The 13,336-nt window shown below is 36.8% G+C and overlaps 1 protein-coding gene across 1 annotated transcript in view; it reads right to left on the minus strand.

Moving 5' to 3' along the window:
- Positions 1 to 280: 280 nt before the first annotated feature.
- LOC128091409 (opsin-5-like) overlaps positions 281 to 13,336 on the minus strand; it is a 36,031-nt gene continuing 22,975 nt past the window's right edge. Inside the window, exons 4-6 of the mRNA XM_052704512.1 lie at positions 12,646 to 12,773; positions 10,615 to 10,949; positions 281 to 892 (exon numbers count right to left, since the gene is read on the minus strand). Of these exons, the coding sequence (XP_052560472.1) occupies positions 281 to 892; positions 10,615 to 10,949; positions 12,646 to 12,773 (1,075 nt within the window). The remainder of the gene's footprint in view (positions 893 to 10,614; positions 10,950 to 12,645; positions 12,774 to 13,336) is intronic.

Genomic DNA, 13,336 nt, shown 5'->3' on the forward strand with positions numbered 1-13,336 from the left:
TTCTCTTGAGAATGGAGTACACAGAAGTTGCAATACGCAGAGAGGATTTGTCTGATGTAGTGTTTGCTGTGAATTCATTTATCACAATACACTTAAGTCAGCATGGCAGGAGTCACACATTTATAGCATGTCCATGTTGCAGCACGTGTGCCATCAAAGAGTGCAATAGAAAGAGGAGGAAGATAGTGTAGAAAATGGGATAATAGAAGGGCTTTTCCAAAGAAGTTACATTCATAAATCCATTATAACATTACTGCCAGATTGTTTCATATAAGCAGCTCTAGATATCTGTAAATGTACAGTGCGCAGGTACTGCTTCCAAGGTGATTTCCAGGTTTTCAAGTTCAGTGCTTTTTTCTTCCTGCTCAACCACCTTCATTGAATTCCTACTGCCCTGCGTCACTTTCACTTGAAGGTCATTTTCCAAGGACTCACATTCTTGAGGGTGACATCTCATTGTGCTAAACCTCTCCTGGCAGCATTTTGGATAGCTTTTAAAGCATACAAAAGTATGACTGCCCTTTTCAGAGGGGAAATAAGAACATCCTTCCATAATCGGAAGAGCATTACAGCTGGATTCATTTTTGCCCTTAAATGTTCTCAAGCCAGTGTTGAAAGTTGATCTGTAGGTCTGCAGCTCCTTGACACAAAAGCAACACCTGATACATAACTGTTGGAGAACTGTGAAATCTTTGGCAACGATAGTTCGGAAATTGGGCTTCAGAAGAAGATGGATAATGGGATTGTAGAGAGTGGAAGACTTTGCGAAGACAGCTGGTATAGCAAAGGCTAAAGGAGGAATCTTATCTATCGATCCAAAAGCTGCCCACATGGCAATGATGGCATAAGGGCTCCAAGCAGCAAAAAATCCAATGCACATGGCAATACTCAGCTGGTAGACAAAAAAAAAAAAAAGAGAGAGAGAGAGAAAGCAGTGAATTAAAAAATTGCATGCATGAGAAAAATAGCTGCTGAAATAGTATATGAATAAAACACTACCTGCTTAGTCCTCTCAGTATATCTCAACTGCTCTTCAAACACATATTTGTCTGGCAACTTAATTCTGACCGAGACTTAGTTCTGATTATAACTTCTAGAGTTAAAACATATCAGCTTTTACATTCCATTTCTTCTTCACTAAACTATCACTAAAATACTTATTATACCAAAATAAAATACAGCTTAAAAAAAACCAAAAGATACCATTCTGAGGAAACTTTGGACTGTATTGCAAAGTTGTTTGTATCTACTTTCTAGTTCACAAGCAATGCTAGTTTTCCTGACTAGGGAAAGTCTTCCATAATTTTTTTGTTTGTACTCAACTGGAGTCATGTGCAGACATACAGCAGCCAAAAAGCAGATTAATCATGAAAGTGAATCAAACTAATGAATTTAAATTAACTCTATCTCAAAATTATGTGTGCTACTAAGCTTTATCAAAAAAGCTTGACAAAGGCATTAAAAAAAGTTTTTTGGTATAAATTATCACAGAGATGTGTGAAATGAAACAATAAATATTGGGTTTATAGTAAATACTGGGAAATCTAAAGTACACTGTAAGCTTGTACAGGCAGATGAACATCCAGTGCATCATTGTAAGCCTGTTTTATAAGTGAAGTACATGTACATTTTACAGACAGAAGTAAGAATATTCATGCTTCTGAAGGAGCTTCAGAAGTCCATGTTTGCCGAAAGTACATATTTACAAATGAGGAAGATAGTGGAGAATGTATTCCCTTTAGAGTAATATCAGATATAAAAAAACAGATAAAGGAAGTACTTTTGTTTCAGCTGCTAATTGTGCCACCTGCCTGAGCTGCCCTCTGCAAGTGTGAGTACAGAGCTGCTAACTAACTCCATTAACTGCAAATCTAACACTTTTCTCAGTGAGATTCTGGCTGTAGATTAAAGGTTGCAAAAATTGTAGGTTTTTTGATTGTGAGAGATTGCATGGTTGTACTCAGTGCGAGTCTGAGACGGGCATTGGGAGCTGAACATAATCAGAAGGCACATAAGACTCTTTTAAGGCATAGAAAGCCACTCGAAATGCTATTATTTTCTCCCTGACTTTAGTAGTTTCACAAACTTTATTTTGCAAGAAGAAACGTGTGGCGATTATCAAGAAACATACAACACAAGTTTGATGAGGAATGTCTGTGGTGACTGTTTTGGCTATCAGGCTAAAATCTGTTCGTGAATTTGCATATGTCCATAGGAAATAATTCACTCCAATAGTTCTGTAGAAGAAATTTCCCTTTCATTGGTAGTAATCGCTGGTTCACCTGAATTCCAAAGCTAAATATGGCAGAATTGAGAAACAAGACATTTTGATAGAATAAGACTAGTTAAAAAAAGGCAAAGACATACGATGGGATTAACTTGATTTTTCTTTCTGTACTGCTCTATTTCATTACATTAGCTGAAGGTCTGGTTCTACCTGTGGAAAAGCCAGCACCACGTCGATTTTGTGATTCTGAACTATCCATGGCCAGTATAAAAGGCTGAGACAAAAAGCAGTTTCTGTGGTAAGCAATATGCCTCGGCCCTTTAGAGTCACATTAGGAAGAAATGGATATTAGAATTGATTGGTTCATTTCCCAGATGGCTTATTTATGGTAGCAATTAATCTTCAAGATTGCAATAGGTTTTGCTTTGTTTCTGTGAGAAGGCATTTGGCATGTACTTTTAAGGCGCTCTCAGCCAAGTTCCCCAAAGGCATCAGTACAGCATTTAAAACAAAATGAATATTCATCTTGCATAACTTTGGCTATCCAAAACTTCTGTTCTAAGCCAAAGCCAGTAAAGGTTCTACACAATGTCAAAGGAAAGAGAAAGCAAGTGATATCATACAAAGATATATGTCTAAAATAGAATGTGATGGATGGCTTTCAGGTCTTTGTCACTGTCAAGTTCAAGGATGAACTTAATTTTAAGTGAAGTGCACCTGAACAAAAGGAAACTTATTTGAGATACTTGAGCATATCAACAATGTGTATGCATAGATGCATCCAGAAAGAGACTTTATTACTATTGTCATGCCACATATTGAAATGTCTTGAGTTTAAAGTGCCTGCACAGCACCTGATACTCTCCCCACAGTAAGTATGAGGAGTGGTCTAACCAGTGATGTCAGCATCACTGGTTAGATGGGATGAGATGGTTAGACTGGTGAGATGGAAAAAAAACATCAAGATTTTCATGAGTAGAATAAAAGAGGAGAGTGTTGGTGAGGCGATTATATACAAGAAATACAAGGAAGGATACCTTGATGCTTTTGCAGGCAAATAAACCGACTGTCACCATTGCCACTGCTGACATGCATCACCCACCATCTCACTGTATTCACTTCCACTGTCCAGTCTCCATAAAAGTTCAGCACTGATGAATGTCAGTGGGTGACATTTTTTCCACATGGAAGAATTCAATTCCACATTCAAACTTCTATATCACACACCATTGTGTCAAACTGAGCCTCTGCTGCCATCTGTCACACAGTAACAAAATGTAATGGAATACTGGTGGAAAGGTTCAACCCCTACTGACACATCACCAACATCTGCCCCTGACATACTGGGCCAGCATAATAAAATTGGAGGTATTAGTTTTAGATCAGACCCCATAGATGAGGCAATGAGAAAGCCATTAGAAAAATATTTTTTTCTTTCCTTTCACTTTTACAGTAATTGCTATGTGTGAAACTATTCTTCTGAGAATAGGAAGTCGTTCCTAAGAATTGTTTCTGAAAGGGAGTGTGGAACTGTTTTCAAAATCTGAGATTTGTCCAAATGCATGCTTATAAACAGCAAATTAATTCCTTTGATTCAAATATTTGTATGCCTCAAGGGACTATTACAACCTCTATTTCTTCTTCTGTAACATAATAAACCAGGGAACCAGTGCATTGCTAAAATGGAGCAAGTAGAAAAAGAAATGAGAGATTCACAGGCTAAGTTTTGAAAATTCATGCTGTGAATTTTACTCCTCCCTTTAATCAACAAAGCACCAAATAATAAAAATTAAAATAAAAATGGTAAAATACTGTTACAGTACCATGACTCAAAGAAATAAATCCCCACCTAATTCATATTGATGTCTGTTCCCAAACAAGTCAGTGGGCCTCTTTCCAGTAATCACCCTTCTCTCAGGAACTTGGAACAGACTTTTGGCTGGGCTGTTTTCAAGCAGCCTGGCATTATTTTGTTCACCTTTTGTTTTGTATTTAAGACAGTTTACGATATCTGCTCAACTTCACAGTACTGAGTTGTGCAATATGATGGCAATTCTTCAGCTGTCTTGCTAAAATGCGATTAAAAACATTCTTAATTCTATCCAATTGCCCAAATTATTTTGGTTGCTTTCTATTTTTTAAGTGAGTCTAATCTTCAGCACACAGCTTACAAAAAAGTACATGTAAGTGATAACCCCTCTCCTGTACTCAGGCTAGCACATATTGGCTACAACTCTCAGTAAAAACAATGTGCTAATATAGCATCAGTTTTTATTTAAAATACATACAGCAGCTATGTATCTTCAGTAAAATCCATAGTTCTTGCTTCATAAAACAACTTGGTCACTATGTGGATGGGCCAGTATACAGAATCACAGATACATGCATACAGAATTATGATGAATGAAATACTGAATAAACACAGCCTCCTTTTGCACTGCCCTAGGGCCATTGAAAGCACAAGGGTGAGGAAAATCTGGTTTCTGCGGGGGAGTTAGTGCTAGATTTGGGGCCAGATCCCCTCATGGTGGCTTACACCTGCAGAGCCCATCTAACTCTGGATGCTGCCCTCACCATTTTTCATTAAAATACAAAAGAATATAGAGATGTCACTATATCATTCTTTTAGTGTCCTCTTAGAATACCAGGGAGCTGCACACCCCAGAGCAAGGTACAATAAAGTGTGCCATAGAGAAACAACTACTTATCCAAAGTTTCTGAGAAGCATGAAAAGGACGGAGGATGCTACTCTGAGCCAACTAGCATGGCTGGCACAGAGCACACAGGAGGAAATGCTCCTTGCCCTTTGAGCCAGCCTTTCAGAACCCCAGGCCTGCCAGCTCATCCCTCAGCCACTGCTAAGATGCTTCCTGCTCCTCACAGTGTAGTACAGGCTCTAAAGAGTATAAAGAGTAGTACAGGCTCTACACTTCACCTCTCCCCTCTGCTCACTGAATTTATGTTAGGGTAAGGTAGCACAGAGCCTCAACTCAACATCTGGGTCCTTGAAGACTACACGTGTCACACACATCCAGCCTGGCAGACCAACTAGGCTAACCTCCTTTAGTAGCACCTTCTTCAAAAGCCTGCAAGAGCAGAAGCCTTCAATTGAAAATGGCAAATTGTCTCACTGAGCATTCAGAAAGAAAAAAACAAACATACCAGAGCCCAGATACAAATATGCAAGAGACAGAAGATAATGAGCTAAGCACCAGGCAAAGCAAGAATGGTTCCTGAATGTCAGTCTTGTGGCTAATTAGGATTGCTGCAATAGCCTTGGTTTGGTAGTTCAACCTTGCTCCAGTTCTCAACAGTAAGGGAAATATCAGCCCTAACTTCCAATCTGGCAGGATTTCTCTATACGCAAAAATAATAAAACTAGCCAGCTAAACACTCTGCAGACTGGCAGTTTGTTGACCTGTAAAGCCAAAGTATATTGCAATTTTACCATGCAAAATATCCTGAAGTTACAACGGTAGAATCTGAAAAGCAGCTGACAAAAACAACTTACACCAGAAGGAAAGGACTTAAAATGGTATTCCAACAAGCAGAAGTTTGATAACCTGGGAGATGATTAGAGGCCACCTCACACCCCTGATCTGCAAAACTTCCAAATTTAAAAATAATAATGAAAAAAATTGCCTAAAATACCTGGCAATTTTGGTGGTCATTTAGATCTGTAAATCCTAGGGGTTTTATACTCCCTATAAATGAATTACTCTACGAGAACAGACAAATGAAATCAGCTTTTCCTGGGAGGTCTATAGTATTCTGGAAGAGTTTCTTTGGTTGGTTGGTTTTGGTTTTTTATCTGAGCCGTGTTCACATAGGCACTTAAAAGCACATGTTTTTGAGCTTTCCACTAGTAATTATAAATTTTTATGCCACACAAAAGTAAAAGCCAATCATAAATGTGATTGTCTATATTACCACAACAGAATCTCAATTTCACCTTCTCTCCAAATGAAACATCTGTATTTCATCACAGCAATCCTTGAACACAAGACACATTTTGCACTGCTTTAGTAGGTTAACCATGTTCTCCTATACTTGTCAGAAAGCTGCCTCCACCTTGAATCAGTATATAGCCAAGAGTGTAATTAATGCAACTGTATGTTTGGAATTAAGACTGTGGCTTCACGCAGGTGCTCTCCCTTCACAGTGGCAAATCCAACGTTCAGAAGCAGCACGCTGACCACTAAACCCTAAATGGCTTTGAAATGCCTGCAACAAATTGTGATGTTGCTGCACCTGAAAACTAAGCATCTATTTAAAGTAAAGAAAATCAAGAGAGGGATTGAACAGCCATAACATGTCTGTAACTTCAGGAGTAGGTTTATCCACTGCAATGAAGCTTTCAAGCCTGGGATCATGTATTCTAAATCATAGGTCATCTTTGAAGAGCAACATTTATCCAGTTTTATTTCCACTGCATTTCACACTAAGTCCATAGGTCTCCTCAGCTGTAACTAGCTGCAGTTTTCAAATTTGTAACAGTGGATGTGCTTCCAGTTTCAGTAGAGTGTAACAACCTCAGTTTTTTTGTGTGGTAAGAAATCCTAATGATAAATAATTCAATTAGGATTTTTTTAAAAGTACTGTAGAAGCCCAATTTAAGCCTTCTTAACCTCCAGGATGTGTATATTTTGTTGTTTCTCTGCCAATCATTGTATTTCCTGTTAAGAACAAAATCAAATACTGTTTCCTCAATAAACAATTTTGAATATGAAACATTGCAAATTTTTCAGCCTTCCAGTCTACCAAATGATATTTCAGTATTTTAAATCTTATGCTTCAAATCCATCACAAATTATAACCTCAAAGGAATAATAGTTACACGCTATAATATCTATCCAAAGACATACATAAAGTCTGAATTAGAACAAAAAATTGAACATGACTTCCCAGGCTAAAGGTCTATCCCTTCATGACTTTAATCTTAGTGTGCTGTGGAGCATTGGGAGATGGTATTTGGACAAATATTTGGTGAGATGTGAAGTTACGCTCCCAGCGTTTTTTCTCATGCAGCATACAGGAGGAACTTGGATGTGTTTCTGAAACTGCTTAATCCCAAGGAACTCCTGAAGAAGTGGTAATTTTCTACGTCTCAGCTTGCATTCATAATGTTTATCAGCTTCATCTGTATGCTTAAGAGCCTGCTTTGTCCAGAAACTGACATACTCATGCACTTGTGAAGAAAGCAGATGAGAACAACGTCCTCTGTATGCATTTTAATTGATATTTATGGTACTCTATAATAATAAAAGCAATTTCAGTAGTTAGCCAACCTTGTAAACTCATGAGCACAAAAACACTAATAGCACTAGACATCTCGCATTTGATTTTCTAAAAATCTTGCTATTGTCATTCTAAAGTAGCACAGAAATAAGCCTAACAGAGAGATCTTTTAACGCTGCAAGTACATAATAATGAATGCTATCTGCATTTTATTGCTCTTTTTTATTAAAAAAAAAAAAAATTCAACTACTACTAAAACCAACAAATACATCAATGTAGGACTGAACTTGATGCTATGACCTAGTTACACTTACATAGCTTAGTGAAGAGGTAGCAGCTAAGTGTACAGAGCAATATAGATTAAAGTAAACTGCAGGAACCTCAGAAATGCTTTCAGTAACAGAGGAACCTATCAACAGCAATTACTTGGAACCTTGAAGCATCAGCTGCCAAGATTTAGGAATCATATATGTGGGCTTAGACTTATTGTAACGGTTTAAGTCTTGCTTTAAGCAACCAGATCACTTTCTGGATTTAGTTTTTCAAGACTAACACACAACACTCAAGCTCTTCAGCTGAAGCTGGATCAGGGGTAGAGGTCAGATCTGACTAAGACTCCTAAGTAACAATTCCTTGATTTCAGAGGCAGTATGGTAAGATCAGAAGAAGAATGGGCTTAAAATTGTCACTAAACTGACAGTAACTACAATTCTTCCAGCTGGAAGATTTACAGTTCAACAAATAATCATTCCAAGTTAACCACAACATTGATGTATTTGGGATGGTTTGCTTTTGCAGAACTTCCTAAGCAAAAAATAATCCTAAAGGAGTCCTCTTTTCTCTTCTCTGCTCTTATGAGTTTGACTTAAATCATCCCTCTATCAAATGTCTCCAAAAGATTATTATTTATGTTAAACTACTTATTTTTTGGATTATTATTTCAGGGTGAGACATCTGCAGATAAGTAGTTTCAGAGCAACCCTTGTCAAAGACTATATAATCTAAAAGTGAAGACCAAAGCAGTACCCAGGATAAAAAAGTAGATAAAAATAAATAACTAAAAAAATTAGAGATGATAAAGAATAAATACTTGTCAGTAGATGACAAGCAATATTCCTAGTGATCCAGCATCATACCAGCATTAACCTATATGATATTTCAGAATGAGTTTGTGTTAACATCACAAAGGAAGTGATGGAGAAGACTGTACTCATTTTTCCAGTTTTTATTAGAAGGAACTCATAAGAATGACAAGTAATGCTGAGCAAAATATGCATGACATTTTTGAGCATTTACAAGCCTATAGAGTAAGCAGAATCTAAGTCTCATTGACGAAGATTAGTCAATTAAGCTATGAAGAGTATTAAAAGTGAAAGAATTAAGGGATTGTATCCTGCAGTTCAGTGAAAGATGTCAGAAAACAAATATGTACTGCAAATTTGGACTTGAGGTGGGGATGTACATAAAAGCTTTAGTAGGAAAATGTTTCGTCTAAGGGTCATTGCAAATAACGAGTAGGTAAGACAAGGGAATACTCCTTGGCTCCTAAATTGCTTGTATTGAGGATATTTAGGTTACAAAACCGTGCCATAGACAGGAGGATATCATTTCCCACAAAGATTAAAACCAAGAAACTCAAAGAGCCAGACCAGGCAGACTAAGATGTCTAGAGCAGCTATTCTGGTAATTCGAAGAGAGATGTCAGAGAGTTCAAACTTGTTAATGTGGAAAAGAGAAAGCAGATGGTCTGTGTAGAAGCACATCTCAAAATATCAACATTCCCCAAAACAGTGAAAATATAAAGGCAAGCAGACTCCAAAAAGAAAGTTGATAAGAAAGAATGCTTAGCATGTAGAAATAATGAGAGAAATTAGAGAAGGGTTCATGGAAATAAAGAAAAGACAAAGATTAGACACAATTAACAGAATCAAGAAGTAACATTCTCTATCCTTTCAAGAAGCATATTGTCTACAGAATGAACTACACCTAATGCAAAGCTACTCATAATACAGTATATTTATTGTTTAGTTTATTTATTTACTTCCTGGAATGCAGTTTGGCAGCAAGAAACAAATATCCAGAGCAAATTCTGTGACTAGATTTAATTTTGCTCTATGAGCCAGTGAAATACAAACCTGAAAAGCCTTTGGTTCAAAAAGTATTTATGAAGATACACTGTTACGTGACTTTTGTCCTGTGTTCAGTTATACAGATATGAATTTGATTTTTTTTCTATTTTTAACAGTCTTTAATGATAATGGATCCCATCAAATGTCTGTAACTGGGCGAACAGAATTCACTCACTCAGAAACATCATGACTTTCATAAACAATGGTGCATGCTTAGCATAAGGTTGAAACTCTCCTCCAGAGAGGGCTCCAACCTTTCTTTCAATCAGAGATGGCATTACCAGGATTTTATTAAATGATATTACTAGATGCACACTTTGCTGTCAACACCTGACAGAGTTCCTACTGACATCGATTTTACAGTATAAATAGATACACTTCTGTGTGAAATGGCTTTTGAAGGTCTACTACAAGAGGGAGCGACTGTAAAGCTTTAATAAAATAGGCTCCAGGGAGATGCAAAATAGTAGAAGCTAAAAAGAGACTGATTATGGGAGACCTCACAAACATGGAGAAAGAAAGTATTTTGGGAATATCAAAAAGACAGCCTGAACACCAAGACCCAGCACTAGAGATTCACTGTTAAGAAATGTTCCTTATGCTTATCACTGATATCTGAAAAGGCAGAGTCTTTTGTACAGTAAAGCACTTACTCTTTCATTTACTGTTTCCAAGTTTCACTCCATGTTCAATCATTTTCAAGGCATTTAAAAGTCCAGATTTTTTAAAGAAATGTTCCAAATAATTTCTCTAAGGAAAAGTATTAAATCTCAGTTTTCACCAACAAGGAAGCTTAAGGTGAACTTAATTATCATCCCCCAGAAGCAGCAGTATTACTTGCGTGTTTAGCAATTCATTGCCATAGAGCGAAACTGCACAAGACAATTTTGCTTTCTGAAGTGAAAATACAGTAAGGACTGAATTTTCCTTCTTTATTTTCTTCTCTGGAATTTTTCATTTTTTGAATGGTGCTGCCCAATTGCAGCAAAAACAGTTTGTCAAAGACTAACTTTTAGATACCTTGACAGTAATGGTTTGCACGTTGTTTATCCTGGTGGGACCAGAGACATGCTGCTCCACTGCTCTCCTGGATTCTTTCACAGTTACCAGAATAAGTGAGTAGGATGTGAGAATTACTCCGCAGGGGAGAACAAAGCAGAAAACAAAAAGAACGACAGTGTAAGACATGGACATGACTTCTACATTGGTGGATTGCCAGTCAATGCAGCAAGCTGTGCCATAGGGCTCCTCTCCATATTCTCCCCAGTGAGCAAGGGGTGAACAGGCAAATATTGCTGCATAGGTCCAAGCACAGGCTATCAATATTTGTCCGTGTTTTCTCCTGAACCTGTTGCCTGGAAGACACAAAACAATCAGTGAAGACCAGCACACAGCAGTACTGTAAGCTCCAGTTAACTGAACAAGTCAAAGGTCGATTGAGAGGATCTTGTATTGCCCACTGGACATTTCCTTTTTTTCTTTTTTCCTTCTCTCAGGAATAATACTCTGTAACCTACAGAATGCTTCTCAAAATATTGTCTGCAAAACAACTAAGCACAAGTAATTGATCCACAGAGTACACCAGCCATTACACTAAAAGAAACTCTCATTCTTTTTTCTATCTGAACAAGATGTCAGGGAGGGTTTTTGTTTTAAACACAAAATTCAAGCATTTTGAAGAGCACAACAGTACAATGAAGCCTTGCTATACAAGTAGAACTCACAGTGGACTGCAAACTTCAGAGTCACAATATGACTGGACCAAGACTAAGATAAGTTTTGGTATTTTTTTGGACACGACTTTCAGAGTCTTTACAAGAAGTGCATATCAGGACTACTTTTTTTTAAATAAGGAAGCAGGACAAAGGTGTAACAGTACCCTCCATTGAAACAGTAGTTTAGAAAAATAAAACTCTCAGCAGAAATGTATTTATTTCCTGACTTAGGGTTAATATTATTAATAATGCATACCTTTGGGAAAAGAAAAAATGAGTTTTTACTATAACAACAGATCTTAAAGATTTGTGTGAATGCTCTAAAGAAGACTTGGTTTCTCAGGTCATGCTTCCAAATTTACACACACACTATTTAAAAAAAAAAAAAAAAAAAAAGGCATGTCTTAAAAAACTATATGGAAACACTGCTGAAATCTGAGCTCTTGAGAAATGTAAAAGATATAAATAAATATATGAAGATATTTACTAAAACAGAAAAATACTTAAATGCAAGTCTGTACTTGAAGATTGACCTATGCTGTGCTGAGAAAGCAAGTGGGTAAATGTGACAATTAGATTGTCTTTAAATCACTATTAGCTCTACATTTCCCTACCTGCAGCTGCTTGCTTCTCAACCACAACAGAGGGCCTCACTGTAACAGATAAGCAAAAAGTATTACCCCTAAAATGTAAGACTTACGGAACATGAGGGATGTGTTGCCAGATGAATGGTGTACCAGAAAAAATTAATCTGTAGCAGTATTTTATTTGATCCAAATTGTTCAGCTGCTAAATCAGCATTTAGAATTCCTATGATCCGAATTCCTCAGATGCTCAAAACCATTAACCAGCTAGCACTTTTAAGTAACTCAGTCTGTCTGCCAAAACTCACTGATCCTTTTAGTCTGACTTTTTATTGATTGTGAAGTTCTGTTAAAAAGTAAGGATGTTATTTGGAATAGAGGTTGGCAGAAAGAGGAATAGCACCAGTTGTTATATCAACATAAATCTAAATGAATAAATATCTAAATGTAGCAATGAACTCTGAAAACATTCATTTACTCAGGCTAGCCCTGCTTTCAGCTCAGAACTCATTTCATGCCACCAAATTGACACCCAGAATTAAAAGAGATTTAGAGTGATTACTTGCACATATAATTATGCAAGATGGGCAATAGCTGTTATAGTTAGATCTTAATGATCAGAGGAAAAACGCATTGTTTGACCAGATGTAAAAGAGCTCTGCTATAAAAGTAGTCTCTAGGATACAAAACTTGGAAATGATCATCTATGTTCACATGAAAAACGGAGATCTTAGACAAAAACAGTAACTTACCATAAGCTGGAAAGCAAATTTTGAGGCAGCACACAACACTCAGTAATGTCAGTGTCGACAGACTGCAGATCCCAAAGAACACCCCACAGAATGCATAGAACAGGCAAATGTGTTTCCCATACAACCACCTAGCAAATAAACATGAAATTGACAGTTAGATGCTATCCTTCTTTTTCAAGCATAATACAAAATTGTAGAAATACATTTACAGCTGTTTTCTTAAAAATAAATAAATAAGCTTGCATTATCAAATTATTTGCTGATTGGTAATCAACTGCAGAAGAGGCTCTCAGTCAAAAAATCTTACAGCCAGCACAGTGGTCACATCTTCCCTTAGTATTATGATTCACACTTAAGCCTTTTTATTTTTAAGAAACAAAGCACTGTTTTAATTATAAAGATTCTGAAAAAAAATATATATATATCAAACTTCTCATCATAGTAGGCCAAGGTTATAAGTTAATACTTCTTTAGGTATTTTTTTAATATTTATGTTTCATCAAACCAACAGATTTTGTTGTGAAGGTTTTCCAGAGGAAGAGGAATTTGATCTGAATCACTGCATCTCCTCATTTTCTACTCAGAAATACACAAGATTTGTGGTATTAGTAATCAAAAGTTTGTGAAGACAGACTCCACTTAGCATAATTAGCAATATATTTACCAAGCTTTAAAGAAGATCACAAAAATC

The sequence above is a fragment of the Tympanuchus pallidicinctus genome, unplaced genomic scaffold (genome assembly GCF_026119805.1).
Source record: "Tympanuchus pallidicinctus isolate F22 unplaced genomic scaffold, pur_lepc_1.0 scaffold5, whole genome shotgun sequence".
NCBI lineage: Eukaryota > Metazoa > Chordata > Aves > Galliformes > Phasianidae > Tympanuchus > Tympanuchus pallidicinctus.